Raw genomic sequence first — 26952 nt, 5'->3', positions numbered from 1 at the left:
ACCGAAGAACTCCAAGGCCCCAAACAGTACCCCGCGATACCCCACTACCAAAAACACCACCAAAATGGCTGGACCGGAGATGAAAGTGCATCTTATCCTTCCATTTTACCATTTCGGGCGTCGTATAAGTCAACTGAATTTGGGCGTCAAACACTATTTCCCCTAAGCCTAACAACTATCCAGCCAAAGCCACGATGAACTGGTCACTGCCCACTCATCTTTGCATTCCCAACCCCGGACTTCATTCCACCAGCATGCTAACTTGGTGACTTCCCAGTACCGATACCGGGAATGATCGACGACAGAGTGGATGCTCTCACGAGTCGCGCCGACGCGCTACCATATCCTATACCAATTCTCCCCTCCCGACGACACGACATGACACCTACAGCAAGATGGCGAACACCAGAAAGAACATCGCCGTAGTGGTAGGCGGCTACTCCGGCGAGTATGACGTATCCATCAGCACCGGCAACGCCATCTACTCCAACGTCGACCGTTCCAAATATGCCCTCTACAAGATCGTCATCCCCCGCGACCCAAAGGCGGGCTGGTACCACCTGACCGACGACAACTCCCAAATCCCAGTGGACCGCAACGACTTCAGCGTCAGCATCCCGTCGAACGGCCAAAACCAAAAAATCCAGTTCGACCTAGCCTACATCAGCATCCACGGCAACCCCGGCGAAAACGGCGTTTTACAGGGTTACTTCGACATGCTCGGCCTCCCCTACACAAGCTGCGGCTTCTACACCTCCGCGCTAACCGCCAACAAGGGCCACTGCAACCCCGTAGTGCGCAGCTTCGGCATCGTGGAGGTGGCCAAGTCCCGCCTGCTTCACGCCAACCAAGTCAGCGCCTTGTCCTTCGACGCCGACGCCCTGCTGCGCGAGTTCGAGAAGCTGCCCGTCTTCGTCAAGCCCGCGTCGGGCGGCAGCAGCGTGGCCACCACCAAGGTCAAGAGCCGCGAGCAGGTGATCCAGGCGGTCGAGGACGCCATGCGCGAGGACGGCAACGGGCAGGTGTTGGTGGAGGCGTTCATTGAGGGTCGGGAGTTCGGCTGCGGCGTGATTCGCGATGCGGAGGAGGGCAAGCTGCATGTTTTCCCTATTACTGAGGTGATCCCCCACGGCGACAGCGAGTACTTTGACTATAATGCCAAGTACAACGGGTCGTCGAGCAAGGTGACGCCTGCCGAGGTGGAGACGGAGGTGAGCGATCGCATCAAGGATGTGTCGGCGCAGTTGTACGATTTGCTGGACTGTCGCGGCGTAGTGCGCTTTGATTACAGGTATAACCCGGAGCAGAAGCAGCTGTACTTCCTCGAGGTCAACACGATACCTGGCCAGACGCCGGAGAGCATGGTGCCGCAGCAGGCGCGCGCCGCGGGTATCAGCACTGCTGACCTCTATCAAATAGTAATCGAGGGTGCCCTGGCGGCGGCATCGCGATGAGCCACATGGATGGAGGGCGGCGGATAGATAGATACCCGGGCGGCACGTAGATAGGGGAAAGAAAGTTGCTTTGTGCCAACCTACGGTCCCTGGCTGTCTTCATGCTCACTTTTTTTTCCTTTGAACATGTCTTCAAACTCGATTAAACGCTGTTTCTTTGGGGATTCCCCCCAGTCATGACACAATACACTATACCTTATGCTTTGCTTTACAATACCCAGTGCTTAAAACATCCCCCAGTCCTTCTCCACCATCCACTGATCATCGAAGCTCAGTCCGGCCTTCGTGATCAAATCGCAGTCCCTGTGTCCCCATTTCTTCCTATAAACCTCCTTGCCGGTCTCGGTGATGAGCTCGATGCCCTCAGCTAATCCAGCTGCATTGTAGTAGAACGGCTCTCCCTGTCCACCGTGCTGACCTAGCTGCCACGTGTTGCGGCCGCGCTTGCCGTCATGCTTGTAGTGGAACATGTCATCGGCAATCTTCTGGAGCGCTCTCCACTTATCCAACTCACCCGTCTTGTGCTCCTCCTCACTCTTCTGCTCCTCGGACTTCTTTTCATCCTCCCTCTTGTTCACCAAAGCCTCCTTAATGGCCCTACCCCTGGGGCTCCGTCCCTCCAACCACCCAGCAACGATCTCTTCCCTCTTCTGGTTCCTCTTCATCTCTTCCTCCTCCGCATCCCTCTTCCACCTGAATATCCCGCCCTTCTTCAAGTTAGGCGGCGGCGGATTCGGATCGGTGAAAGACGGCTTCACCCCATCCACCCTGTACAACACACTCAGATCATCCAGCGCCACGCTGACATCAAAAATGGCGCCCGCCCACCTCGCGTCCTTCATCGACCAGTTGCGCATCGTCAAGCGAGAGTGCATGTCGCAATCGGTGATGTAGTAGGGGATCAAGGTATCCCATCCTCCAACGTCCTCGTACGCCACCGGGTTGACCAGCGCCAGGTGATCATAGGCGAAAAAGCGGATTCCCCATCTCGGATCGTTTTCGCGCGCGTCCTTGAGGGTTTTGAGGGCCATGGTGTAGAGAGAGCTGTATCCCTCCTCGTTATACTTTGCTTTGCTTTTTGAGTTTCCGTCTTCAAAAGAGAAGGCCAGCACGTCCATGTGCGACCAGAAGTAGTAAGGCCATTGGCGCTCGTAGCTCAGAGCGAGGTAGAAGTTCTGGAGCTGCGCGAAGCTGAGGAGGGTGGGCGTCTGGATGATGTTCACCCCCAAGATGTCTTTCAGGACTGTGTGGTTGAGGTAGAAGGGGTTTTGGAGGGTTAGCTGCCGGCGCGCGTTGGCTTGTTGGGTGCCTGTGTTTTCGACGACGTAGATCTGAGAGGCGGGCCAGCCGGCTGTGAGGTAGCTGATCACCGTCTGCTGGAGCATGGGCCAGGAGCGCGTGAAGCCGATGAGCAAGGGGGGCGGGGTCGGCAGGTTGTATTGCGTGTAGAGGTCCTTCGGGGGGACGTTCCATGAAGGGATCGGGGGCGGGGTGTTCTTGCCCTCTGACGACAAGAGGGGGAAGTTGTCCTTGATCGGAGGCGGGGTGTATTTCGGCGGCGACTTGTATTTCGGTTTGGGCTTCTCAGGCTCGCGATCGGGTACCTTGCCGCCGTGGGAGGGCTTGGGCGCGTGAGGGACGGGTAGGTTGTCGAAGGTGGCGGGCCAGTGGGCGATCAGCAGGACGAGACTGAATGCGCAGATGGCGAGGATGATGGTGAACAGCTTGCGCTGACTCGGCATGGTGATCAGCATCTTGGAGTTTTGGTTGAGGCGGCCACGCCGGTTGTGACCATCTATCGAGTGGGGTTGGTGGTTGTGAGACGAGAGTGTATCTCGTGTGGTCGTTGAGAGAAGGTTGGGTTGAGTGCGGGACGCAGGTGATACCAGAGTGATACCGTTGGGATGACAAGCCACACCAACAAGAAAGCGGTTCGTCCCGAGGTTAGACCGGAGGAATCTCGTCAAGGCGCAAACATTGAACGACAAAGAAGGAAGGGAGGGAAGAAAGTTTGGACGGTTCGACAGACAAAGACCGGGATGACCGTGGGGTATAAGTCGACGACTGGAATGGAAGGTTGATGGAAGATATGTCGAATGCAAGCCACAACCTAGGGTCATCCCAACCGTTGACAGATGCGGTCCCGCAGTTCTTTCTCTGTTTAACCGAAGCTGGTAGGCCAATTCCGTGGGTATTTGATTTGCGAGTCGATGCTGGTCATTGATCAAGCAGACGCAATTGCCAATGACGCTCCTTGTGTGGCCACACAGCCCATCACTTTCCCTCCCTTCACATTTCAACAAAACTTTACCCCGAACTTTTTCATCCCTGGGTCTCACATGCCTCCATTCGCGCCCGCCGAGGCGTAGGTCCAAGACGCTACCCGGGTTCGCAGAGGGTGTTGGTGGACAAACCGGATGATTGGCCATGTCAGCCGCGATGGACGGCCAAGGTGGTGCCAAGGAAACCTAATGAAGAGGCGAGTGCGCCGTTAGACGTTTGATACAGCCTTATAGGCCAAGGTGACATCTGTACCTGAACCCCTAGATTCTAATTTGCGGTGGACCTCCCCGGGTGGCTTGGGTATTAGACGTATGCAAAGTTCTTTTCTGGGCTCGGCTACTTTGACGTTGGCGACCGGAAGCATTTGAGGTGAAGTTGTCGGTTCGTTGTCTAAGGATGCGACAATGGCTGAAGTGCGAACCTTGAGGGTCATGTGCCGTCATTTCCAAAGTTCCTTCCACTTCATCTCTTGGAGCCGCTGCAGCTGTCGCAGATACGAGATAACGACCATCCATTGCTCCTGCCTCAAGTTCTCAACTTACCCTCGCGACGAAACCAACTGCACCACGACTTCCCAGTCAACAATTTAGGAACTGCCAGGTCGTTCTGGGCAATCGCGTCCAGATCTGCAAAATCCCGACAGCCCAGTACGTTTGCCGATCACCACTCCGCGTACTGCACTTGCTTGTGTCCCATTGGTCGGGTTACTCCAGGTTGGGACCTCGCTACATCCTTCCGTTGGTTCGCCCAGACTTCAAAATGTTTGCTGGTACAACTGAAATGCATGAGAAAAGGGGTACAAAAGGGAAGGAACAGAAAGAGAGGGGAAGTGAAGGCTCTTCGGCAATGAAGTGGAAGAATCGCAAAGAGCAGCAGAGGAAGTTACCACCGCAAGTAGAGATACCGCATCCAGCCTAGGTAGTACAGTATTGCTGATCTCGACCAATCTCAGTATTGATATGGCTGCTGGAGACAAAGAACGTACAGCCGAGCTCACAGGGTATCAGAAGAGCCGCTGCTGTGGGCATAATCCCTTTGGCGGAAGAGGTGGCACTCAAGTACCATGAGGTGAATCACCAGGTGGCAGAAAGACGGCGGAAAGCACACTGGATTGAACCATTCTACCCCAAAAGCACCGTTAAGAACACTAGCGCTACGTTTACTCCGAAGACACAAACACCCTCCGCTGAATCACAACCCTAACATCCTCCTTCGGCTTCACCGGTCCCGGGCCGCCCACCATCTCCGGCAGCCTCCACTCACAACCACCAGCGGGACTGATATCCCACAGCATCACCAGCGCCGCGCCGATAGCCATCAGCTCCTTCTCCGCAAACAGCCTTCCTCTGCACATGCTCGCCCCAGCGCCCCACGGCCTCAGCTTTCCGTACTTGGCGACCAGTTTACCGGACGAGGGATCCGTCTCGAGGAAGCGATCGGGGACGAACTTGTCTGGGTCGGGGTACAAGGATGGGTCCCGCTGGGAGAAGGAGTGAGCGACGGATAGGAAGGTGCCTGGATGGAGCTGGTGTGTGTGGTTGCCGTCTTGGACGGTGATGGGGCGTTTGACGAAGCGAGTGGAAACGGCACCGAATGCGAGGCGGAGGGTTTCGAGGATGATGGACTTGAGGAGCTGGCATTCGCGGGACATGCCGGAAGTGTCTATCGCCGTGATTTCTTTTTTGTTGTGCGAGTTGGAAAGAGTGACGAAGGGCGCAACCTCCTTGCGGAGTGTGTCTACCAGCCCCGACGTGGAGTAGATGTACAAAACGAGCCAGAAGAGGACTGGTTGAGTGTTGGTATTGCTGGCAAAAAGGACGAGCAACTCGGAGGCGGCACGCTCTTTGTAAGACCACTCATTCCGTTTCAGAGCAGTATTGCGCTCCAGCACAACATCACTGACATCTGACATCTCAGCGGCGTCGTCAACTTTCTCTCCTCGCTGAAACTGGGTGACGCGGCGTGAGAAAGCCTCAACTCCGTCAAGCAGCCGCTTCCGAGCTTTTAGTCCCTCCTTCATGACCTTGAACGGAACCCACTTCGGCATGTTGATGAACAGCAGCGGAACAACATGGTCGAACTTCCAGATGTCTTCCAGGAGGTGCGGGTTGCGATCCAGCAGGTCGTGGCCGAAGATGGGTGGGATGGTGAAGCAAGCACCAAAGTCCATGATCAGAGCTGAGAAATTGGCCTCGACCGCTTCACCTTGTTTGATAACCTTGGTATCGGCACGGAGTTCCCATCTCTTCATCTTCTCCTTCTCCTGGCTGAAACTGACGAATTCGGACACCATCTTGGGAAGATTACCCCTCTCAAAGGCTGCAGTGGCACCGGCATCGTTGTTGAAGACCCTTTCGATTGGAGAGTGCCAAGGTTTGAACGTGCTTTCGACCTTCTTCCTCAAAGCTGGTGTGTCGGGAAACCCGAAGAAACGGAGGAAGAGGCCATATCCATGCCACTCGATGCTGAGGGCGTGGTTCATCTGAGACGAAAACAGGCGATCGACGTCTTCATACCCAATGAGAGTCTGATTTGCCGATGAGATGCCGTAGAACGAGCCACCGTATCGACGGATTGTAGAGCTGGTAGGTAATGCATGTTAGCGGATATGATCAATATCGCGCACAAGGTTGACATACTAGATCCGATAGACCATGCTGTTATGTGCTCCATCCAGCAAGTACATGACAAGCCCCATTTCAATGGGTCCCCAAGCTGGCAACTCCTTGCGTCTGGTGGACTCATGTCGGAATAAGAATCTGTACAGGACGAGGGCGATCGAAATGGCGAGCGCCGCCTTGGTCGCCATGCTCAGATCATGATAGGTGATGAGAGCACGCTGTACGATGCTATTTCCTAAGCTCATGATGCCGGCGAGTGTCTTCGTAAGGTAATCCTCGATTGAAGGAGAGAAGAAGAGTTGCTGGTGAGTGCCCCCCTTGGCACAAGTGCATTGGCCGTTGCCATCATTGTGTAAGCATCGTAGATTATTCTTAAGGTTTCGGTGCACAATAACAACAAGCAAACCTTGTTGCGATTGTTGTTGTTAGTGATAGCTTGTTAGCAGTTTGGGGAGGCGTTGCCCTGGCCAAGCCACAAAAAAAGCCAATCATGTCGATAGCCAGGGACAAAGCGACATGAGATGAAAAGGACAATAACAACTGGTGTGGCTGTGTGATGGTACTTGGTACAGGAACTCGCAAAGTCCTGCGCTTTGTCAGTCCTTTTCGGACCCGGATCCGGCACCTTGAAGTTCGGAAGACGTTGGAGATCAGCCGGGGAGCCGGGCGCCATGCCAATGATATGGAGGATGCACCGCGACGCGAATACGGCAGGACTTTATGCAGTGGTGAAAGACACTAACAGTAGCTGGGGACACTTGTACCAATTTCTGTTAGTGTTCAAGTGACTGTGCCTTGGTCATGCTCACCAGGCACGACTCTAGTGGAAACGTTGATGAACTTGAAAAAGGAACGACGCAAACAGAAGTCCAATCAAGACCGATTGGTCCCTGGCGATCATCAGGAACACATGTTTTGGTGTTTTGCCATTGCAGTCTCGATGCGAAGATTGATGGCAAAATGGCAGAGCAGTTGAGATGTGGAGAGAAATGAAACAAGAACGTCAAAAGTGGACAGAAGCGGAAGGGTGGGGTGCCGGGGCCCGTGAGGACGGGAGTTCGCGAGAAAGGTGGGGATTTTGTGCCTGCCTATAAGATGACATCATGATGCATCTGCCGGAAAATTGTCCGTCCTTTGTCGCGACCTCGCCATTGAAGAATTCCTGCTTAATATCATCAAATATCATTCCCAAACCAAGGGTTCAATCAGGGAAACTCTTCACTAACTCTGTCCGCTCCTGATGACGAGTGATCACAGCATACATGTCTTCAGCACTCCAACGATCAATTTCCATCGGCTTCAAGATATAGAATCCCATGCCCCTCCTTGTCTCCCCTCGAGATGTTGTTTACCCGCAAGCCGAGGAAGCTTTGCCATGATCGACGACCGGGCTACACGTGGCTGTCGAGCCCATTCGTGTTTTCAGCCATGTTTTGGTGACTGACCATTGAGAATCCAAGCTTCAGCATCACGCAAAAGCCGAAACAAAAATATCGTTGGGAGATGCCCTCCATCATGTACAATTACATCACCGGCTCTCAACCTCAACTAACATGAGAATGGAAAAACCGGCAAACATGTGCGCATCGTGCAGTCATGAAAAACAGCTTTGGTTCCTGACATGCCAGGGACAGACATCCCCTTCAAGACGAAGGATCCCCTTATAACTAACCTTCACTCACCTCTCATTCCCAGGGTCTTCTTCACACAGTCTTCACATCCCATCAAAAAGTGAAGCAGTGAGGCCATCCAACTCGGCGAGTCTGTAAACAATCTACCATGGCTCCCCTACCACTCCCACGCATACCCGCCTCAACGGTCCAAAAATTCGAAAACTTGGTCTTCAAACGGGTCGTGTACCCAGCTCTCCAAGGAGTTGAAGCCATCCACCCCACAAGAACCTTCAGTCCCATCACCCGGCGGCAAGACGCCCCACCCGCCGCTACAGTAACCGTCGTCCAAGCCGACAATGACAACGACCCCGATGACGCTCAAACCCTCAGCGGCGGTGCCATCGCAGGCATCGTCATCGGCTCTATCGCCGGCTTGCTTCTTCTCATCTGGATCTTCCGCAGCTGCTCCAACCTGGGCGCTCCACCAACAGACGACAAGCCCAACGGCAAGGCTTGGTACAATGGCGTGAGGGATGAGTACCCGCCCCGACACGTGGGCGGGGTGAGGCACTCAAGGTCGAGGTCGAGGCATTCGCACAGTCGTCATCGCGGTCATTCCACGCATAGGAGCCATTCGAGGAGGTCGTCGATGAGGGAGGTGCCGGTCGTGGTGGCGCAGCCGACGTATACGTATGATGATCGGAGGGGGAGGAGCGATAGGAGGAGTCGGAGTCGGAGTGTTTCGAGGTACTAAAGGAGAGAATGGCAGTTGATGGCAGGGAGGTCAGGACACAGGAATCGAAATAGGATGAGGTCGTATGGCCGGGACGAGAGCACCGGGAGAAGAGGGCATTGATGAGATAAGACATCAAATGCCACGGTTGACGAATCGACGACTGGATGACACGACCATATCTTTCCTCTTGACTCTATATATACCCCGATGGGAGAGTATGGCATCAATGATGATCAAACAATTGAGAAAACATACACACTGGCAGCTGGAAGTGGGCCCAATGTTGATGAGACCAAATCCGGAGTCTTGGTGAGAGCCGGAACGGTCATTCAATAACATCAATAAAGTAACTTGTTGATTGACCGAGTCAGTTAGCAGACCAGCCTGCATTATGCACAAGTACTAACAAGGTGACTGGCGCATGATGTACCTTTGCTACCAGCTTATCGGCTTATCGGCCGTCAAGGTTGCTTCCATTCAGCCAGGAACAAAACCCCGCCCTTTCGGCGCCTTTTGGCGGGCAACTCCACTCCGTGAGTCACTAACGCGGCAGGCGGTGAAAATTATAGCGAGACATGCTGCCACTTTGACGGTTGCGATAGCGTCCGCGATCGGCCACATTGATATCTCTCTCGCAAATCCACCGACTTAAATCCCACCCAGGGAATACCCTCCCGTTTGTTCAGTAAACGTTACACCAGTTCAAGATGGCTGCACTCGACATCAGGCCGTCCCTGGAGGACGCGCGCAAGCTCTTCGACCAGACATGCCAAGCATCAGCAAGGCCCACCCTTCTCCCTCTGTGCATCTCCTTGCCTGCCGACCTGTTGACGCCCTCGGCCATTTACCTGAAGCTCTCCGCAGGGTGCGTCTTCCTCCCAAACCTCTCCCTCGTCTTGCGTCCCGTTCCGAATAGCTCAATTGACTCACTCGGCTAGAGCGACAGCTGAATACTCGTTCCTCCTCGAGAGCGCCGATGGCGGCACCGAGACAGTCGGCCGCTACAGCTTCATTGGAGCCAACCCCCGAAAGGTCCTCGAGACCGGCCCCGGCTACCAAGATGTCGGCGATCCCATGAGAGCCCTCGAACAGGAGCTCGCCAAGGACAAGGTCCTCAGCATCCCCTCCCTCCGACTCCCCAGGCTGACCGGCGGCGCTGTCGGCTACATCTCGTACGACTGCATCAAGTACTTCGAGCCCAAGACGGTCAAGGGTCGCGAACTCAAGGACAACCTGCACATTCCCGAGGCCCTCTTCATGCTCTACGATACCATGGTTGCCTTTGACCACTTCTCCTCCGCCTTCACCGTCGTCACCCATGTCAGACTTCCCGAGGACCCTTCCGGCGACTTCGAGGCGGCATACAACGCGGCTTGCGACAGCATTCGCTCGACACTCGATGTGATTAACCAGCCCGAGACGCCGCTCCCGCCCAAGGACTCCAGCACTCCCGCCTCCGACCAGACATTTTCTTCCAACGTTGGACGCCACGGTTACGAGAACTTTGTGACGGAGCTCAAGAAGAACATTGTCAAGGGTGACATCATTCAGGCTGTCCCGTCTCAGCGCTTTTCTCGCAGCACCAGCCTGCACCCCTTCAACATCTACCGCACTCTGCGCACGCTCAACCCTTCGCCCTACCTCTTCTTCCTCTCGTGCTCCGACTTCCACATTGTTGGCGCCTCGCCCGAATGTCTGATGAAGACCGACGGCTATGCCAACCTTCCTGCGGATACCCGTTTTGGCTATAGCGCTGCCGAGGCCCGCTCTCGCCCCAGGATCGTCAACCACGCCATTGCTGGTACCATCAAGCGTGGCCTCAACTCGGAGGAGGACGATGCCCTTGCGGCCGTGCTGCTGGCCTCGACCAAGGACCGCGCCGAGCACGTCATGTTGGTCGATCTTGCCCGCAATGATGTTAACCGTGTCTGCCACCCGTCCACCGTCAAGGTCGACCGCCTCATGCGTATCGACCGTTTCTCTCACGTCCAGCATATCACCTCGGAGGTCTCCGGTCTGCTGCGCCCCGAATGCACCCGTTGGGACGCTTTGCGCTCCATCTTCCCCGCCGGTACCGTGTCGGGCGCGCCCAAGATTCGTGCCATGGAGCTGATCTACGACTTGGAGAAGGAGAAGCGCGGCGTCTACGCTGGCGCTGCCGGTTGGTTCGCCTACGATGTCGTTCGCGTCGAGGGTGGTGAGGGTGATGCCCCTGTTACCACCTTCCTGAGCGAAGGACAGATGGATACTTGCATTGCTATCCGCACCATGCTGGTCAAGAATAAGGTTGCTTACCTGCAGGCTGGGGGTGGTATTGTCTTTGACAGTGAGAAGACCGAAGAGTGGATGGAGACCATGAACAAGTTGGCGGCCAACCTGCGCACTATCGAACTGGCCGAGAAATACTACGGTGACAGCACGGGATCCAAGTCGGTGCAGGAAATCATTGAGGAGGAGAGGAAGAAGGGCGACGAGCAGTACAAGCTGCAGACCATGAGCGCTGGGGCGTAAGTGACGACATGATTCTGTGCGTAAAAAGGCTGAATAAACAGGATATCAGGTGAATCAATTTGTCTCCTCGAGGACCGAGGGCACCAACTGACCATCACAACGGCTTGATGTTATGGGATATTCCGGGCAGGTGCCTGGATACCCCACTGTGTCGTGACCCATGCTCGACATATAAGATTACTCACCCCGTCTCCCTCTGTCAAGGTTGACGGGCCAATCAATCAATACCTTACAACCTACTGTCTATCTTGCTCACGCTCTGTGAAGTCGTGTGTGAGGTTCCAGGTTGAGGCTCTCGGCAGTGTCTGTCTTGTGCTTCCTTTGACAACACTGTCGCTAACTGTTACGCACTGTTGCTCTGTCCAACAACCAGCTGCTCACTCTATTATTCTCTGTCAATATCACTGGTGAAACATCTTCTTCGCGTAACACTTGATACCCAAACGATACTGTTCATGTCTTGACTTGACCCTTCCTCCTCTTTGCCGCCTCCGGTCTTGTAAATGAGGTGTCTGGAGTGGCCGTAGGCTGCCCTGACTGCATCGGATTCCCCAAGTCCTGCGATGGAGTCGCCGTAGGCTGCTCTGACTGCATCAGATTCCCCAAGTTCTGCGAAAGTCCAGTTGCCTCAGAAAGCGATGAAACACCGGAATCCGGCACCAACAACTGGTCAATGGCAGAGCAGATCTTCTTGAAATGATCGGGCACCCATATCTCGTAGACATTCTTGACAAATCGGTACGCTGTCCACTTCTCCTTGCCGTCCAAGTCAGTAAAGTAAAAATTGCGGATCGGGTGCCGGTAATATTCGGTGTCTTTCTCCGTTATTACCGGGTAATGGCCGTAGATCCGTACAGATTGCTGGTCGTGCGAGACGGAGAAGGCGAGAATTTGCCGGTTAACCTCATCTTCGCGCTTTACAATACGGAAGAGCTCGACGATGGCCCGCACCGCAAGTGTCATGCTGTGGGCGTTCTGTCGGTCTGCGATATCGAGTGCTCCAGCGTCCCACTTCACCTCACCGGTTAGGAACGTGAAGTCACACTTCACCTCACAGGTTAGGAACGGGAAGTACATATAGTGCGTGGCCATAAAAAAGGACTGGTCTCCGGGGAGAGAGTCACCAATAAATGGCCGTAGTTTATCGATCTGCTCCTTAGTGAATGCGTCTCGTCCGAAACCAACGGAGTAATCGGGTTGAGGACGAAGGATGCCGGTCAAGGGGACTGAATTGTTCCAGCCCTCATTCACACTTTCGGTAAGGTCGAGGTGTTCGAGGTGTTTGGCACGAAGGGCGTGATGCTCCACTGAAGGAGCGATCAGCCGAGAAATGTCTTGAATAACCCTAGCCTCGTTCTTGTTCAGAAGCTTATCGCAGACCTTCTCAAAGATATCGTCGTCGAAGAGTGAATTTTCAGGAGCCGGTTGTTCAGTATCGAGGAGGGTCTTGCAAAGGTTTCTACTCTCATCCGTAATACCTAACGGTGACCTCTTCATGTATGAACCCATGGCCTCGAGTACGAACTGGTATTGGACACTCCAGTACGGGGCGCTCTTCTCTTCTCTTGGTCTCTGATCGCTAGGCGTCATAATTGTAGAAGGTGGCGGCATAGAAGTTAGCCGCAAGCGATCTGGATCTAACAGTTCCACGCTGAGAGATGCCTTCTTCACGAAAAGACGCCTTGCGGCTGGATCGTAACGTTCGAAAAGAAGCATTTGAAGCCTTGTGGTTGGATCCAATTCCTTCTCGAAATGATTCCTGGTATAGTCGTCCTGTTCGAAATATTTCTTGGGCCAAGACCCCTCTTTCCTCCAGAAATCGATTATATCTCGCCTCTCCTCGGTGTCGCCATCTGCCGGAACCGGGACGGGAGCGAGCGATGCTGGCAAAGCTGGGGGCTCGAGACGATGAGCGGACGGCCTGGAGAGGGGCGGAGAATTCCCTGCGAAACGGGGAGAGTGGTGAGGAGGGTCTTGCTGTCCAAGAGATGTTCGTCGGCGTTTCCGAGAGTGTTCGTCTGAAGTGTGCTCGAGTGGATCTGCAACGGCAGGCAACGGCTTCCGGCCTTTGCGTTCGACGGATACTTCTCGATTCTATAGTATATTAGCTACCAGATCACAAGGAGGACAGCGCCCGTCATACCTTTCGATTTAGTGGTCCACCCGTTGGATATGGCTGGAATTCGGCTTGATCTGATCCAGCTTGCTCTTGTGGCGTGTGCTTGCCCTGTCGGGTCTGGGTCTGGGTCGGGGCTGATAGAAGGCATACTTGATGAGACGACGTCTGGCTGGTTGTAGAACGGCTTGCGGGTTGCTCTCGGAGGCGACCGCGTTTTCGAGGTGCGCTTTTGAGGATGCCCTGGGGTCGCTTTCCTGTTAAGGGTTAGCCTGTCTGAGCTCGAGTGCGGACCATGACGGTGACAACGGAAGGGAGGGTGAGGTCGTGGTTATGTGTTCAGAGAATGGAGGATGGAGTTCGAAATCAGAGTGATGTGTCGCGAATGGGTAGCCCAGGCGCGTTCAAACCAGGGGCCCACTATTCCCGGTCGCGGCACGGAGCCAATAAAGAACGACCATGTCAGGCTGTGATGTGGTCTCACGTGTGGGTCTGTTATGATGTTCAAGGTAGCTCTTTGCAGGGCAAGTCGTTCTCTATTTTCATCCAAGAACGTATCTTGTACATTAGCAACGGTGCTACGTCCAATTTATATGGTTAAATGGAAGTTTGTTTATCAACTCTGTCCTCCTGGATGAAATGTTTCGTCGGCTTGAGAAGGGATCCTTGGATGTTCGCAACATTACATCCGTTCTTATTCTCGGAACGACCTGGTACCTAAGCCTGAAGTCTCATCCTGCAACGGGAAGGAAGGAAGTTATTCACGATCGAATTGGTTGCCGAGAAGACATGATGGGGAGACAGGGTGATGATTTCCCAAGACAAAGATCTCATAAAGAGGCAGTAACGATTGATCTAAACTAGTCATGCTCGCTTGCAGCTAAAAGCAACGCTTTTGGGATAATACAAGAAAAAAAAAACCAGTCCCAGTATGTGATCATGATTCCGATGTTGGTTCCTTCCTTCCTTCTTTCCGCCTTTCCTAGATCCTCCTCTCCCACCCCCACTTTCGTGCTTGCCTGTTCATCAACTCATAACTCATTACTCCCCGAAACACCTCTCAATGCATTACCATCAAACAATATCCCTCTGACTAACCATACTAACCCTCCCCGAGCTCAACCCGCTCGGCCCGGCCCCACCTATCGTAGCAACAGTCAACCTCGACAACTCAAACTCCCTCACATGCTGTTTACTCAGCCTCTTCCCCCTCTGTCCCTGGTAACTGCTCCGACTCCTCGAGTTCTCCTCCCTGTACTCATCCCACACCCCTGCCTCGCTACCACCATAGATAACCGTGCTCTCGCCATCATACTCGCCCATCTGCGATCCCTGGACCGAGTTCCTTCCGAAGGTCCTGATCTCGCTTCTCCTGACGAGCGCACGACGGCGCATCAGGCCGGGGTCCCGACGCATCTTGGCCATGTGCCACTGCACCCAGTACATCTGCTCGTGCTCGCGCAGGTATCGCTCGCCGTGGAAGCCCTTGAGGACGACTTCTCTGGTCAACATGCCGAGCTTGCGACGGGCATCGGTCTTCTCGTGCATGCGCTTAGTGAGGAAGGCGACGTCGGTAGGTGTTAGGTTATCAGGGAGCATGAGGGAAGGCAGGACGGAGCCGCGCTTGTCGACGTCGCCGGCGAACTTGGCCCAGGGACCGGCCATGGCGAGCATGGAGATCTGGGCGCGAGCGAGACCGACGGGGTCGTTGGGCGGGACGACTTCGCCGTAGGCGACCGACGGGTTGTCAGGGTCGGTGAGGACGAGAGCTGTGGCGCCGACGGCGGTGGCGACGACGGGGACACCGGCTAGAGCGGCTTCGCCGACGGCGAGCGGGAGGCCTTCGGAGAGGGACGAGTTCATGAAGAGCCAGGCGTCCTTGAGAATCTCTTGAGGCTTGCCGAAGCCCTTGAGGATGACGTGCTCGGTGAGCTTGCACCCCTCGATCAGCTTGGTCATGTTGATGGCGTACTCGGGCTCGCGGTCCTTGGCGCCGTAGATGAAGAGGCGGTACTCCTTGAAGCCGTACTGGTTGACGATCACGTCGGCAGCGCGGATGGCAGTGCGGATATCCTTGATGAACTGCACGTTGGACAACATGACGACGGTGGGCGTGGTGGTACGAACTTCATCAACAGGCTTGAAGGCATCCATGTTGCTGACACCGTTGATGATGGGATCAATCTTGCGAGCGAACTTCTTCTCGTGGCCGATGCGGTTGGTGTCGGTACCGAGCGAGGTCTCCCAGATGGGGTTGAAGAAGGACGTGCAAGGCAAGATGACATCGGCGTGGAAGTAGGCGAGCTTCATGGCCAGACCAATACCAGCGAGGACCATGGACTGCACTGGGATGGGCAGAGTCGACTGAGCAGGACTGAGGTTGAGGCAGCACTCACGCCAGAGAATGGCGTGATCCCAAATACCGAAGGTGGCACCGCGCTGGTACTTGAGGAAGACACCAAACATGGAGCTGATACCGTGATGTGTGCTCTGGAAGACCTTGGGGCAGTTCTCAGGAGTTTGGACGGCGTAGATGAAGAAGTACGACGAGAAGATGGCAAGCGAGTCGCGGAAGTCCGACATGGTAGGCTGCTGAACCGCCAGGTTGTCCTCGGGATCAGCGATATCCGGGTCATCGTACTTGATGAGCCAGGCCTCAGCCCAAGCGGCAGCGACCTCCTTGGAGTTCCAAGTCTTGTTGTAATCCTTGTGCTCAAAGTACTGGAACATGTCGAGGATGGCGTTGCTGTAGCGGTACATATCAGGCTTGGAGATGTGTCGCGAGCGAGCACCCTTGACGAAGAGACGGAGGAGCGGAATGAAGGTGTCAACGACGTCGCGATCGATGTCCGTGCGGACAATCTTGTCTTCGACCTGCATCTCGAGAAGGTTCTCAATGAGACCGTGGTTAGGAACACGACCATCGAGACCCCACAGAGGCACGACCTTGAGCGACTGAACGTTGCGTTCAACCTGGAAGCGCGGGATACCATACTCGTTGGCAGACTCAGCCAAGACGTGGTTGCGGATGGTGGTATGACCGTTGACAAGATCGCGACGGCAGTTGGAGACACCACCGGGAGACTCAGGCCAGCATCCAATATCGTTGAAGATGACCGAGATACGGTTCTCCGAGTCATTGAAGCAGTCCTGCGGCTTGGTGGTGATCTGGTTGGCATCCTTTCCGAGACCCATGGCGTACAAGTCAGCAGTCTTGATCGGTAACATGCACAGCTCGCCAACGTGCTTCTCAATCTCGATAGCAGCGGAAATCTGGTCAATGTCGGCGTCGAGAATCATGCGTGCCTGAGAGAGCTGACCACTGTTTCTAGCAGACCAGTACCGGCGGAGAAGTGGTTCCTCGCGGAGAATGAGCTCGTCCATCCAGCAGGCGGTGACAGCATCGAGAGTGCCGGACTTGCGCCAGATATCCCAGAGTTCGGTACGCAGCCACCAGGTGGGAACAGGGCGGTAGATGGACTTCTTGCGCATGGAAAACCAGGACATGGGATTGAGACGAGAGGCGAACGAGTAAGTCTGCTTGAGGTTCTTGGCCATGCGCTCAACAGAAGAGCGGCGGTGGTAGATGAAGAGATCGTCATCCTCGAAGGAGACATCAGTAGGCCTCTGCAGAAGGACGTCCTCGTGCTCGAAGATACGGGGCGGGCGGTCGACAGTAATCTGTCTGCCGTTCTCCTCCATGTAGGTGGTCTCAACGGGGTCGCGACGATGGGGGTAGGTGATGACGGTGGTGAAGGTTCTGCCGTAAGTGCTGCGGTCGACTTGGCCGACGCGGTCGGAGGGAGTCCAGTTGCACTCCCCGACCTTCTCCTTGGGAGGAGTACCCCAGTAGACGGTCAGGACGAAGGGATGGTCGGCCTTCAGCTCGTACTCGGCCTTAAGCACATCATGAGAACCCTTATCACTGGACTTGTAGAAGTAGCGGAAAGAATACTCGACATTACCGAACTTGATGATACCGTGGGAGATGCGGCGTCTCTCATCGTAGTGGCAGCGCTTGACGGTGGTGCCATCGACGACGTACTTCTCAGTTGGGCGTCTAGACTTGTTGCCCTCACCGTAGGTGAACGACGAGAGAACCTCGTCCTTGCCCTTCTTGACGGACTTGGTGATGAGACGGTAGGTGTGATCATAAACAGCAGTAGCAACAGGTTGCGTCTTCTCCTCCGGAGCCTCCTTGAGGTGACCCTCGTAGATGTTGAGCATCAACTTGCCGTACTCGTTCAGCTTAGCAAAGCCAGTCAAAGCCCTTCTGCGCATGACCACGACGATGCGGTTCTTGTACAAAGTCCTGGGGGTTCCCTTGCGAGCCAAGCGCCAGATCTGCACAAGCGCATTGTGGTGGAAGATGAGAATCATAAAGATCCAGGTATCGCGGATCTGGAAGCACATCTGGCAAATGGCAAGGATGAGCCACATGAGGACCTTGCGAATGCGAGGCATCTTGCGGAGGGAGTACCACAGCTCGCGCTCAATGTTGGAACCGGCGCCCGAGATGATGGCGACCCACTTGACAAAGTTGAGAGGGACGTAGAAAAGAATCTTGTGAGTCCAGTGCAGGTGCTTGCCCTTCTTTCCGTTGTCCATGAGAGGCGAGGTCTCTTGGCTCTCGCTGTCGGGTTCAGGCAAGTAGCAGAGGGTGTCGGTGGAGGTGTTAAAGGCAGAGTTGTACATCATCACGCGCTCGCCGGCCATCAGGTAGAGTTCGAGGCAGAGCTTGACGTGGAAGTTGCTGCAGCGGAGGTCGACGCCCTTCTCTTCCATCCAGGTGGGGAAGTCGCGAGACTGCGAGGCAGACATGCCCTGGATACGGGAGAGGATGGTCTCCTGGACTGGACGAGGGAGAGAAACCCACTCGGAGTCGATGCTAGTCTCAAGGCAAAGATGCTTCATCAGCTCCTGGTTGGTCTGCTCGCGGATCCTGTAAAGACCCTGTCTGTCCTCAGTAGCAAGCTGGAAGGCGATTCTCTTGGAGACGGTGAAGGAACGGTCAGCACCGGAAAGGATGTGCTCAGCATGGACGGCCTTAGCGGTATCCAAACCGATAATGCCGCGGGCAGTGTGGTAGAGGATAGCTTCGCCAATCATGCAAGCAAGAAGAGGCTGCCACGTCGCCAAGTTGGCTTCCTCTTCAGGAAGGAAACCAGTAGTGATGTGCAACTCATCATCCTTGAGCTCGCTGAAAGAGACGCATTCGCTGAGTCCGGCATCCAAGAAAGTTCCGCGAGGGCAGACAGTGACGCGAATCTTCTCATCCAGCCACATGGCCAACGCAGTGTTGAGGACATCTTCCCTCCAGGAAACCGTCTCCGAGTTCCCGGGGAAGTTGCTCTGACCATCGCGAAGGGTCTCAGAGACCGAGCGAGCCAAGGGCGTCTCTTGCTTAGCAAGAAGTAGATCGCCAGGAAGATCCTTGACCTGAGCGGGCTTTTTGCCAGTGAAGGAGTTATCAGAGTGGCCGATCTTCTGCTGCTTCCAAGTGTTGGGCTTGTCGCCGTTGGCGCCATCCTCCTTGAGATCCATCTGCTTTGGCTTCCTGATGGCCCAGTATGAGGTAGACACGGCAGCGAAGACGGAAGCGACGCAGAGGCCGATCACGTCGACGGAGACGATCAGGCCCTTGGGCATCAGGTAGAGCAGGCAGCCGACGATGAAGCCGATGACGGCGGAGATAAGGATGGAAAGAACATGGGCGCGGACGCTGGTCGTAAAGCAGCGGTTGAACTGGAAGACCATAACTCCAGTATAACCGAGGCAGTACAGGTAGTACAGCGCCAGGATCTGGGCCTCCTCAACAAACAGCCAGACGCCGATGGTGGTCAAGCCAAAGGTGGCCAAAAGCCTGGTGGCGAGGGTGAGGAGCGCGCCGATGTACTGGTTTCGGCGAGTCTGCTGCCACTTCTGCCTGAGAGCGAACAGCTCGGCATCGCTAGAGAGGATGCCCTTGGGAAGATCGTAGCTGAACTGCCAGTACTTCTTGAGGGTAATGTCGAGAACCATGATGGACAGACAGAAGTAAAGGATGGCGAAGCAGATAGCGTAGCGCGAAGTGAAGTTGGGGAACACGTTCGCAATACCGCTGCCAGACATGATGACGCTAACCCAACGATCCATCAAGCAGACGACGAAAAGGCCGACGTTCTGGCCGATATCGTAGCGAGCCTGGCGGAAGAGGAAAAAGACGCTGTGCTCCTTGAGACCCTGGGACATCTGGAGCCGCTTCTTCTGCGCTTCGGCGAGCTGGGCGAACCAAGGGGGCGAGAAGACATCGACAACCTCCTCAGGAGGGCCGTCCATGCGAAGGATCCAGTTGATGTAGGGCAAACCCTCGGCAACCTTGTGGATCAAGCCATCATGAGCAGCGCCAAAAACGCGGCCCTGTTGTCTCTTGATGGCATCTCGGAAAGCTTGGAGAGCAAGCTTCTTGGTCTCATCCGCGTTGGGCTTCTCGGTGGGGCTCGCGACCGAGCTCTGGTTCATGCGGTGCTCATACCAGGAGTGAATGTCAGCCTCAGTAAACTTGGGGATGTTGTTGAGCCAGCCCATCCACTCGTGGCACAACTTGCGGTACTGGAAGATGAGCAACGCGAGGAAGCCGTATCCGACAGAGAGGTAGATCGCGATATCCTTGCCGTGGACGAAAGATGAAAGGGCAGGCGAGATGAGAAGCAACGGGATGGTTCTCCAGAGTACGCTGCGACCCGAAGTCAAGGGGCTTCCCTCCTGGTGCATGGTAGCCATGATACCGAGGACGTTGAGATAGGTCGCAAGGAGCACGAGATATCCGAAGAAGACGAGACCAGCGTAGACGGAAGTCTTGACAGTGAAGACAATGAAGCCGACCAGACCAACCAACAAGGTCAACACGAAGCCACCGGAAAGGCGCTGGGCGTGGAAGAAGACCATGTTGGTGTACGCAAAGTTGCAGAGGTAGTAGTTGCCGATACTGCCAACCCAGCCGGTAACACCAGCGGAGATAAGCAAAGCGATCAAAAGACCGTAGCAAGCAGCAAGTATATTGTCCTCGCCCATGTAGGCAGTCATGAACAAACCACGACCGACAAAGGTGAGAAGCAAGATATCCAGAACAGCAGGCATGCAGAAGATGGACAGGGCGCCAAAGTCAGCGAGCTTCTCACGCCAGTAGCTGAGCTTCATGCGGTCCCTGAAGCCACGGCGAGCAGGATCCTCGTACTCATCACCGGGCTCTCTCTGAGAAGGCTTAGGCTTGGAATACACAGTCATATGGCCATTGCGGTCGCCGTCGTCCGAAGGAGTAGGAGGCGGGTTCTTGCGAAGGTAGGCTGTGTACTGGTCGTAAATGATCTTGCCAAGGGCACGCGGGTGGATGCCGAAGAAGGCCTCGCACTGAGAACCAAGCACCCACAGTTCAGCGAAAACAGCTGCTTGGTCAGCCTGCGAGAAAAGGGGGCAGTGATCCGTGGCCTCGAGGTAGACATCCTCCAGAGCAAGCTTGCGAACAGTGGTGAAGAACATGAGAGCGATGAGATCAGTGTTGACATCAACGAACTTGTTGTCGTGGTATTGGTTCATGGGATCCAGAGCATATGTCAGGGGGTTCCTGATGGCGTTGAGCGCATCGACATTTCCAGAGTAGAGGGATTCACGGACACGATGCTCGATGGCCGCAGCAACAGCCACAAGACCATCAGCGGAAGGAAGGGCAGTGGCACCCATGCGGACGAACTCTGTCAGTCTCCGCTCGAGGAGATCCCTCATAGAGACCTTGCCCTCGAGGTAAAGGCGGCAGTGAGCGTCGTTCCAGGCAATGGTAGAGGACTCGTCCAGGAGAACAGCGCGGCAATAGGCCTCCATGACGATACGGAAGGGATGCGTCAAGCGGCTTACTTGCAACTGCTGCAAGAAGAAGAGAACCTCAGAAGGAGAGCACATGTTGATGGCAGTCTGGATGCTGGTAGGCAGAGGCAGATCAGAGCCCATGTTGTTCTCCAGGCGCAGCTCCTCCTCGTACCTATCCACGCGTGCAATGCCATTGTGAGCGAGCCAGATGTGGAGAATAGTCGCGACATCACTGGGATTGCTCCTCGAAATAAAGATGTCGACGTCGCCATCCTCGGAACGAGGAACAGAGATACCCCAGAAGTGAGCCTCACCATCGGGGACCTTGAAGCCGGTATCGAGGCCCTTGTAGACGCAAACCTTGCCTTCGACAAGGCCATCAACAAGAGGAGTGAACAGGTGAGGATGGGCAGTCTCCTGCTGGAAGTTGCGATAAGCCATGACAAGCTTATCGACTTCGGCAGGACGCAGCCTTTGCAGCATGTTCAAATCGCGCAGATGGGTCTGCGTCGCCAAGATAGCCTCGTACTGCATGTCGGTTGCCGACGCAGTGAGGGGAATGCATCCCAAGGCTGAAAGCGCCTCGCCTCTGTGGTCGCACTCCCAGAACTCGTCCCTTGCAGGCGCCACCTCGCGATAGGGGGGCGGGAAGGAGAGCTCTGGTTCGTCAGACCACCACTCCTGCTTCTTGGTGGTTTGCTCAACGGGCTGCAACAGCTTCTTGACGTCAGGGACGATCGACGCGATTCTATCAACGTCGAGTCGTGAAGTCTGGTCAATAAGCTCATTGTCATCGCCAACATAAACCTTTTTCTTTTGCTGCAACCACGCAGTTTGAAGCTGTAACACTCTTGTTAGCTCTCATTTTGTAGCAGGTCAATTTCACTGATTGGGGCAGCTCACATCAGAAGTCTCAGGCTTTCGCAGATACTCAAAGCCGCTCACAGGAGGCTGGGTCATCTTCAGACCACTCGCCACATGTCTAGGGCCATGCTGATAAATAGCCTCAAAATGACTCGCGACCTTCTCACCTCTGCACACAACCGCCACAGAAGGCTGCTGTTCCCAGAGATCGTGAAAGGCAACAAAGAAGTGCGGGCGCTCCAGCCTCTCCTTAGCACACTTGTTCATGAGCTCCCTCAACTTCTCCGAGCGGAAGTAATCCCGCCTGTCGCCATTGGGCAGGATACAGGCATTCTCAACGATGACACCCACCAGGCCCGAGAAGTCGACATTGTTAACGAACTCGGTCTCCTCCTCAAGGCCGAGGTTAAGGACGATCGGCACCACCCGCTGGTGTAGCCGGGCAAACAGACTCGCCGCCGTCTCCTCATCCTCCTTAGCGAGGTCCGCTACCTTCAAGACAACCCCGGAAACGTCATCGCTTAGGATGAAGTCGGAAATGTGCGTCTCCCACGCCGGAAGATCGGCAGGTGAAACATCCTTCGCGTCAACCAACCCGAGACGAATAATGTCCTGGGTTGGGGTAGCTTGAAGGGGCTGGAAGGGGGTAGGGTCCGTGCACGACGATAAGGGACTGATGTAAACAGTACCCCCTACTAATTGTTGGACGACGACACCACGATCACCTGATACACCGCCATCCAAGAATTGGAAAGTCTTGGTTGAGGACGGGATCTTGAACTCAGGCCGCGACGACGGTGAGCCTGGGTTCTTCCTTCCGGAAGGTGATTTGCGTTTCCTCCTATTGTGGATGTTAATATCATGGGCAATATCATGAAAAGGATGGCATGGGTGATGGCAATTAGGACAAGACGGGAGGTTGAGACACAGGATGAACTTACTTGGTGTAACTGTCTGATATTGACTGACGCAGACGATGGTATATTGTTAGGATCACCGTTAGTAGGACGGGAAGAGCCAACCCTGCGATTCCCACTATCAATGTGCCCCACTGCCATGAGGTCCGTAACCTCTCTTCTGAGGGCAGTATCTTGTTGCAGTAGACCAGACGGTCGGTGTTGTTATCGTTGTTGCATATTTGCAGAACTGGGTCCCCGGCCCCCAGGGGTGGAAAGAAGGAAGCCATTGCCAGTCAATGGCGATGCCCAGTGACGGCAGCAACGGCTATGTGAAACTGATGGAAGACGTAAGGTGTAAAGGACTGGCCAGGTGGAATCCTAGGCAAAGAACATGTGTGGATGTCGAAACAGCAAAGTCCCTGCTGATGGAATCGATTAGGATTAACGATTATCGGATGGCGCTCTGTTGCGATGGACGGCGATGTATACAGTAAAAAGCTAAGCAGTGATCATCGCCACAAGAACACGCTATTGAAACGAGAGACGTGCTGGAAGAGAGCAGACGGACCAAGAATAAGGTCCAGATCGAAGACAGGAAGGGGTCCCGTCGGCAAGTGATGCTTTGGTGCAAAGCAATGGAAGGGGAGAGGAAGCATGTAACACTGGACAAAATTGTTTTCACAGCCTCACAAAGTGAAGTTGAAAAACCGGGGCGTCCAAGTCGGTCTCGAGTTCAAGCGGCGCACCGGGCGGCGGCCACCACCATGTCGCCATGCCCGACCCACACCAAGAAGAGGGGGAAGGACAACGACGAGGCATGGTACCGTATCACCGACTGGTACGAAACAAACCTCGTACGCGATCATACCCTGGGGGTGAGCCATCCGCTGAACCGTTGCTCGGCTGGAACCCAGCGCCAGCAAAGAACAGTGAGTGCTTGCGAGAAGGGGCGAGCCATCATGCACTTGCGGTTGCAAGGTGGTGGATCCAGGGATGGCCATGGAGCCGATCTTGACACCCCGGGCGTACCACAGCGTTTGCTCAACCGATTTCGATCTAGGAATTGCACACTGTAATATTCCCAATTGGTAACATGTAGGCGCTGGCCATCGGTTTGTTTTTACGAAGAGGGATAACTAGTACCCAATTCGTATACGCGCCGGGACCACCGCCTTGTCACCTCGTGAGCGCCTCATTCGTTGTCTGTCAGAAAGCTTCGTCCACTTTGCGGATCGCACCATATTAGCGAATGCTTGGCTGCTTGAAGCACTCTTGGGGAGGCTTGTCTAGCTTGACACTCTGGGCCTCCTGGTGCCTCTTGGCCGGTCTCCATTTTCCTATTTCAGGTCGTTTCCCATCCATCCAGCGGCTCGTGCGAGTCTCGAATTCTGTCAGTGCGCAGTCTGTCGTGGTACTGGCGGCGCAGGTGTAATTTGACGTCTGTCACGGAGAAACTTGGCAACAGGAATGGACGCAGCAAGAGAACGATTCCTGAATCGGTGGCTCAAGCCTTTCCCACCGCTGGCAGTCTCTGCCTCTGGTGCCGGCCTCCCGAGGCCCTTGTAACGGCAGGGGTCCATGTTCTCGAATCCACGATTCCACGAATCCAAGAATAGGCGGATTGTGATGCGCTTGGTTGGTCGGAAGCCAAAACGAGCGAACGAGCCGCATGTCGTAGCGGTACACGTGTACAAGGTTGTCCGGCCGGCGGCCGTGTATCGTCGTACCGAACATGGTAAATACGGGTGTTTCTCCACAGTTCCGAACCTTGCAGGGGCTTTCGGCGACAGTGGGGAGACTCACAACAGCTCAGCTGGGATGCGCTATGCCCTGCTAGTGTAATCGTAATTTCAAGGAAACCGCAAGATCTGATTATGACCCCCGTACACCTTCTGAGACCTTTTAGTATGGGATCCATGACGGCGTTTATTACCTTCCGACGTTCTGGTAGCGAACGAATCTCCATGTGCCCCAGACGGCCAGCCGCTTGTTTCAGCGCTAAGGTTTCTGGTTCTTGGGTCCAAACACTGTTGGGAGCCGAGTGTTCTGATGCTGATATCCAAGCGTCGGTGATATTGGGACAGAAATTTCAACAAGGCCACACTATCGACCACACTATCGATCGACATGATCTGATCGCAGTGTGAGTCGGAGAGATGCCATGACCAGACAGGCCCAGAATGCTACACAAAAGTTGTTAGCATCGTCACGGTAGATACAAGGGGCCACGCCGCGACCCTTCATGTTGCTTTGACAGCGACGTGGGTGGCTGGCCAGGATCCGAAAAAGGAAGGGATAGTAGGGTGGCCCTGGAGAGGTGCCTTGGTGGGTGGTGGAAACAACCTAACCCAAACTGAGAAAAGTTTCACGTAGAAACTTCAATGCCAGCAGGAATCTGAAGAAATTTGTGATAGAAAAAACTCACTGATGCCCGGCCAATTCATGTCTCTCCCGTCATCCCATTCATGCAGTCAGGAAGTCGCCAAGCTGTGCCCTATGGCCAACAAGGGCTAAGACGTCGTCCGAGCCGTGATCCCGGTGAACGATCCCCCGCCACCTCCGCCGCCAGAAGGACGCCACGGACAACCATTCGACAGTCGATGCGGTTACAGTGGGGAAGGAAGAGCCAGGGCCTGTCATTGGCTGTTCCAACAACGACTGCTCGCGACTTCACTCGACTTGGTGCATGCTCTGCAACTGTATCCCATTTCCATATTTAAAACCCAGTCAGATCCAATCCTGTTACACAGTAGGACTGCCTGAACTAAGATGAGCAGGACATTGGCCAACTCGCCGGCACCGCAGTCGATCACCACGGACACCCGCTTCGTGTTCGGTAGATCGCAGTTGCTAAACAAAGCGCAAAGAGCCCTCAGGAATGGGTTTGCGAGATCGCTACAGCAAGAACCCGATGTCAGGTGAGTAGGGTTTCCTGTTTTCCTGTTTTCCCGTTCCGAGTTCCGTGTTGAAATCCAGGTCTGGCGGGCTTCGGGAAGTGTATTGTATGTGAGGGTAATGTGCTCTTTGAGACCCAATGTCTTGAAATCTGTGATAGTGGCTACAACAGTAAGCTCTGATTCGACCACATCTCGTCCTGCGGTTGCCTCGGTGAGGCCAGTGAGCCAAGAAAGAAGCATGGAAAGCCACAAAGCCAAAACTAGAGAGTCTCATTTTGTTTTCTGGAGGGTGAAAGGTTGATGCTCCTGTGTGTCTCACTATTCGGGACTGATGATGCTGGTGCCTGGCATCAGAATAGGGGTTTCGGGGTTTTGCTGCAGATTCAGGAACCTCACAATTGTTCGACAATGTGAGTTTACTGTGCCTGGGCCTGTCTGTGGTGTGCCCCCGTATGAGATGAGCCCCCCGAGATCCCGACTTCCCCGCCCCCATGCCCCATCGAATTCTATTAGCGTCTGGGATCATCTGTCCAACTCATTCATCGGCTGAGTTGCTCGTAGTGGCAGCCTGTAGCGTAGTACATTGGATATGAGGCGTCAAAGTGGGACGTGGGACCGCAAACGGCTGGTGACAATAGTCGCGTTACAACGAGTTTGATGCCATTCATTCCTTCAATTTCCTCCGCACTTGCATAGCGCCAGCAATAGTCTAGGTGATGTCAGCCAGTGCCATCCGGCTGGGATCCGGCGGGACCGGCGGAGCCCAGAGGAGTCTACGGGTCAGAGATTTGCTTCAGCTGGGCCAAGGGTTCTCCGGTGGATGGCATGTCGAGCATCCGTTGCCATTCGGGCTAGGTTTAATACGGTCTTGCCGAACGAAAATGGATTGGGTTCATGACGAGAGCATGACACGCATGGAGGAACATGGAGCCACGATGCGCTAGCACAGGCGCGCTGGCATAATCTCAGCTTGACACTCGCCGTCCTAGCATAATCTCAGCTTGACACTCGCCGCCCTCCCGCCGGCTTCCAAGATGTAACCGTATCGGTCGATCGGGCCTTCTAGCGCTGGCTGTTTGTTTGGTGTTGATGACAAGGTTTGCTGACTGAGCAGGG

General features: G+C 54.8%; 7 protein-coding genes across 7 annotated transcripts; 3 read left to right on the top strand and 4 right to left on the bottom strand.

Moving 5' to 3' along the window:
• Nucleotides 1-253: 253 nt before the first annotated feature.
• On the top strand, nucleotides 254-1551 carry B0H65DRAFT_243066 (D-ala D-ala ligase C-terminus-domain-containing protein). The gene has a single exon (XM_062822350.1). It carries the CDS (start codon nucleotides 396-398, stop codon nucleotides 1452-1454), a length of 1059 nt encoding a protein of 352 aa, XP_062680982.1. The 5' UTR covers nucleotides 254-395; the 3' UTR covers nucleotides 1455-1551.
• Nucleotides 1552-1678: 127 nt separating this feature from the next.
• Nucleotides 1679-3208, bottom strand: B0H65DRAFT_429321 (uncharacterized protein; the record flags this gene model as incomplete). Its single annotated transcript, XM_062824816.1, has 1 exon — nucleotides 1679-3208. One exon carries the CDS (start codon nucleotides 3206-3208, stop codon nucleotides 1679-1681), a length of 1530 nt encoding a protein of 509 aa, XP_062680981.1.
• Nucleotides 3209-4775: 1567 nt separating this feature from the next.
• On the bottom strand, nucleotides 4776-6808 carry B0H65DRAFT_243026 (cytochrome P450). The gene is made up of 2 exons (XM_062822349.1): nucleotides 6377-6808; nucleotides 4776-6319 (listed from the first exon to the last, which is right to left on the bottom strand). The coding sequence occupies exons 1-2, from the start codon at nucleotides 6601-6603 to the stop codon at nucleotides 4897-4899; spliced, it is 1650 nt and encodes a 549-aa protein (XP_062680980.1). The 5' UTR covers nucleotides 6604-6808; the 3' UTR covers nucleotides 4776-4896.
• A 1329-nt stretch (nucleotides 6809-8137) lies between these two features.
• On the top strand, nucleotides 8138-9050 carry B0H65DRAFT_540687 (uncharacterized protein; the record flags this gene model as incomplete). The annotated part of the gene is made up of 2 exons (XM_062829163.1): nucleotides 8138-8533; nucleotides 8599-9050. 2 exons carry the CDS (start codon nucleotides 8138-8140, stop codon nucleotides 8665-8667), a joined length of 465 nt encoding a protein of 154 aa, XP_062680979.1. The 3' UTR covers nucleotides 8668-9050.
• Nucleotides 9051-9177: 127 nt separating this feature from the next.
• B0H65DRAFT_242597 (ADC synthase) lies at nucleotides 9178-11445 on the top strand. The gene is made up of 2 exons (XM_062822346.1): nucleotides 9178-9572; nucleotides 9646-11445. The coding sequence occupies exons 1-2, from the start codon at nucleotides 9415-9417 to the stop codon at nucleotides 11216-11218; spliced, it is 1731 nt and encodes a 576-aa protein (XP_062680978.1). The 5' UTR covers nucleotides 9178-9414; the 3' UTR covers nucleotides 11219-11445.
• B0H65DRAFT_242504 (uncharacterized protein) lies at nucleotides 11445-13829 on the bottom strand. The gene is made up of 2 exons (XM_062822344.1): nucleotides 13362-13829; nucleotides 11445-13302 (listed from the first exon to the last, which is right to left on the bottom strand). Exons 1-2 carry the CDS (start codon nucleotides 13483-13485, stop codon nucleotides 11672-11674), a joined length of 1755 nt encoding a protein of 584 aa, XP_062680977.1. The 5' UTR covers nucleotides 13486-13829; the 3' UTR covers nucleotides 11445-11671.
• A 342-nt stretch (nucleotides 13830-14171) lies between these two features.
• Nucleotides 14172-23391, bottom strand: B0H65DRAFT_242315 (uncharacterized protein). The gene is made up of 3 exons (XM_062822342.1): nucleotides 22982-23391; nucleotides 22080-22881; nucleotides 14172-22016 (listed from the first exon to the last, which is right to left on the bottom strand). The coding sequence occupies exons 1-3, from the start codon at nucleotides 23224-23226 to the stop codon at nucleotides 14409-14411; spliced, it is 8655 nt and encodes a 2884-aa protein (XP_062680976.1). The 5' UTR covers nucleotides 23227-23391; the 3' UTR covers nucleotides 14172-14408.
• Between the last annotated feature and the right edge of the window lie 3561 nt (nucleotides 23392-26952).

Source organism: Neurospora tetraspora, assembly GCF_033439725.1.
Source record: "Neurospora tetraspora strain CBS 560.94 chromosome Unknown B0H65scaffold_5, whole genome shotgun sequence".
In the NCBI taxonomy this organism is placed as follows: Eukaryota; Fungi; Ascomycota; class Sordariomycetes; order Sordariales; family Sordariaceae; genus Neurospora; species Neurospora tetraspora.
The sequence above is the reverse complement of the archived record's forward strand: the minus strand, read 5'-3'. Positions and strand labels throughout refer to the sequence as shown.

Coding starts and splice junctions, on each gene's coding strand:
- B0H65DRAFT_243066 (XM_062822350.1), top strand. CDS start 396: ATGGCGAACACCAGAAAGAACATCGCCGTAGTGGTAGGCGGCTACTCC.
- B0H65DRAFT_243026 (XM_062822349.1), bottom strand. CDS start 6,603: ATGAGCTTAGGAAATAGCATCGTACAGCGTGCTCTCATCACCTATCAT. Junction 6,320..6,376: donor AGCATGGTCTATCGGATCTA/GTATGTCAACCT, acceptor ATTACCTACCAG/CTCTACAATCCGTCGATACG.
- B0H65DRAFT_242597 (XM_062822346.1), top strand. CDS start 9,415: ATGGCTGCACTCGACATCAGGCCGTCCCTGGAGGACGCGCGCAAGCTC. Junction 9,573..9,645: donor TACCTGAAGCTCTCCGCAGG/GTGCGTCTTCCT, acceptor TCACTCGGCTAG/AGCGACAGCTGAATACTCGT.
- B0H65DRAFT_242504 (XM_062822344.1), bottom strand. CDS start 13,485: ATGCCTTCTATCAGCCCCGACCCAGACCCAGACCCGACAGGGCAAGCA. Junction 13,303..13,361: donor GTGGACCACTAAATCGAAAG/GTATGACGGGCG, acceptor AGAATCGAGAAG/TATCCGTCGAACGCAAAGGC.
- B0H65DRAFT_242315 (XM_062822342.1), bottom strand. CDS start 23,226: ATGGCTTCCTTCTTTCCACCCCTGGGGGCCGGGGACCCAGTTCTGCAA. Junction 22,882..22,981: donor ATATCAGACAGTTACACCAA/GTAAGTTCATCC, acceptor CATCCACAATAG/GAGGAAACGCAAATCACCTT. Junction 22,017..22,079: donor GAAAGCCTGAGACTTCTGAT/GTGAGCTGCCCC, acceptor AGAGTGTTACAG/CTTCAAACTGCGTGGTTGCA.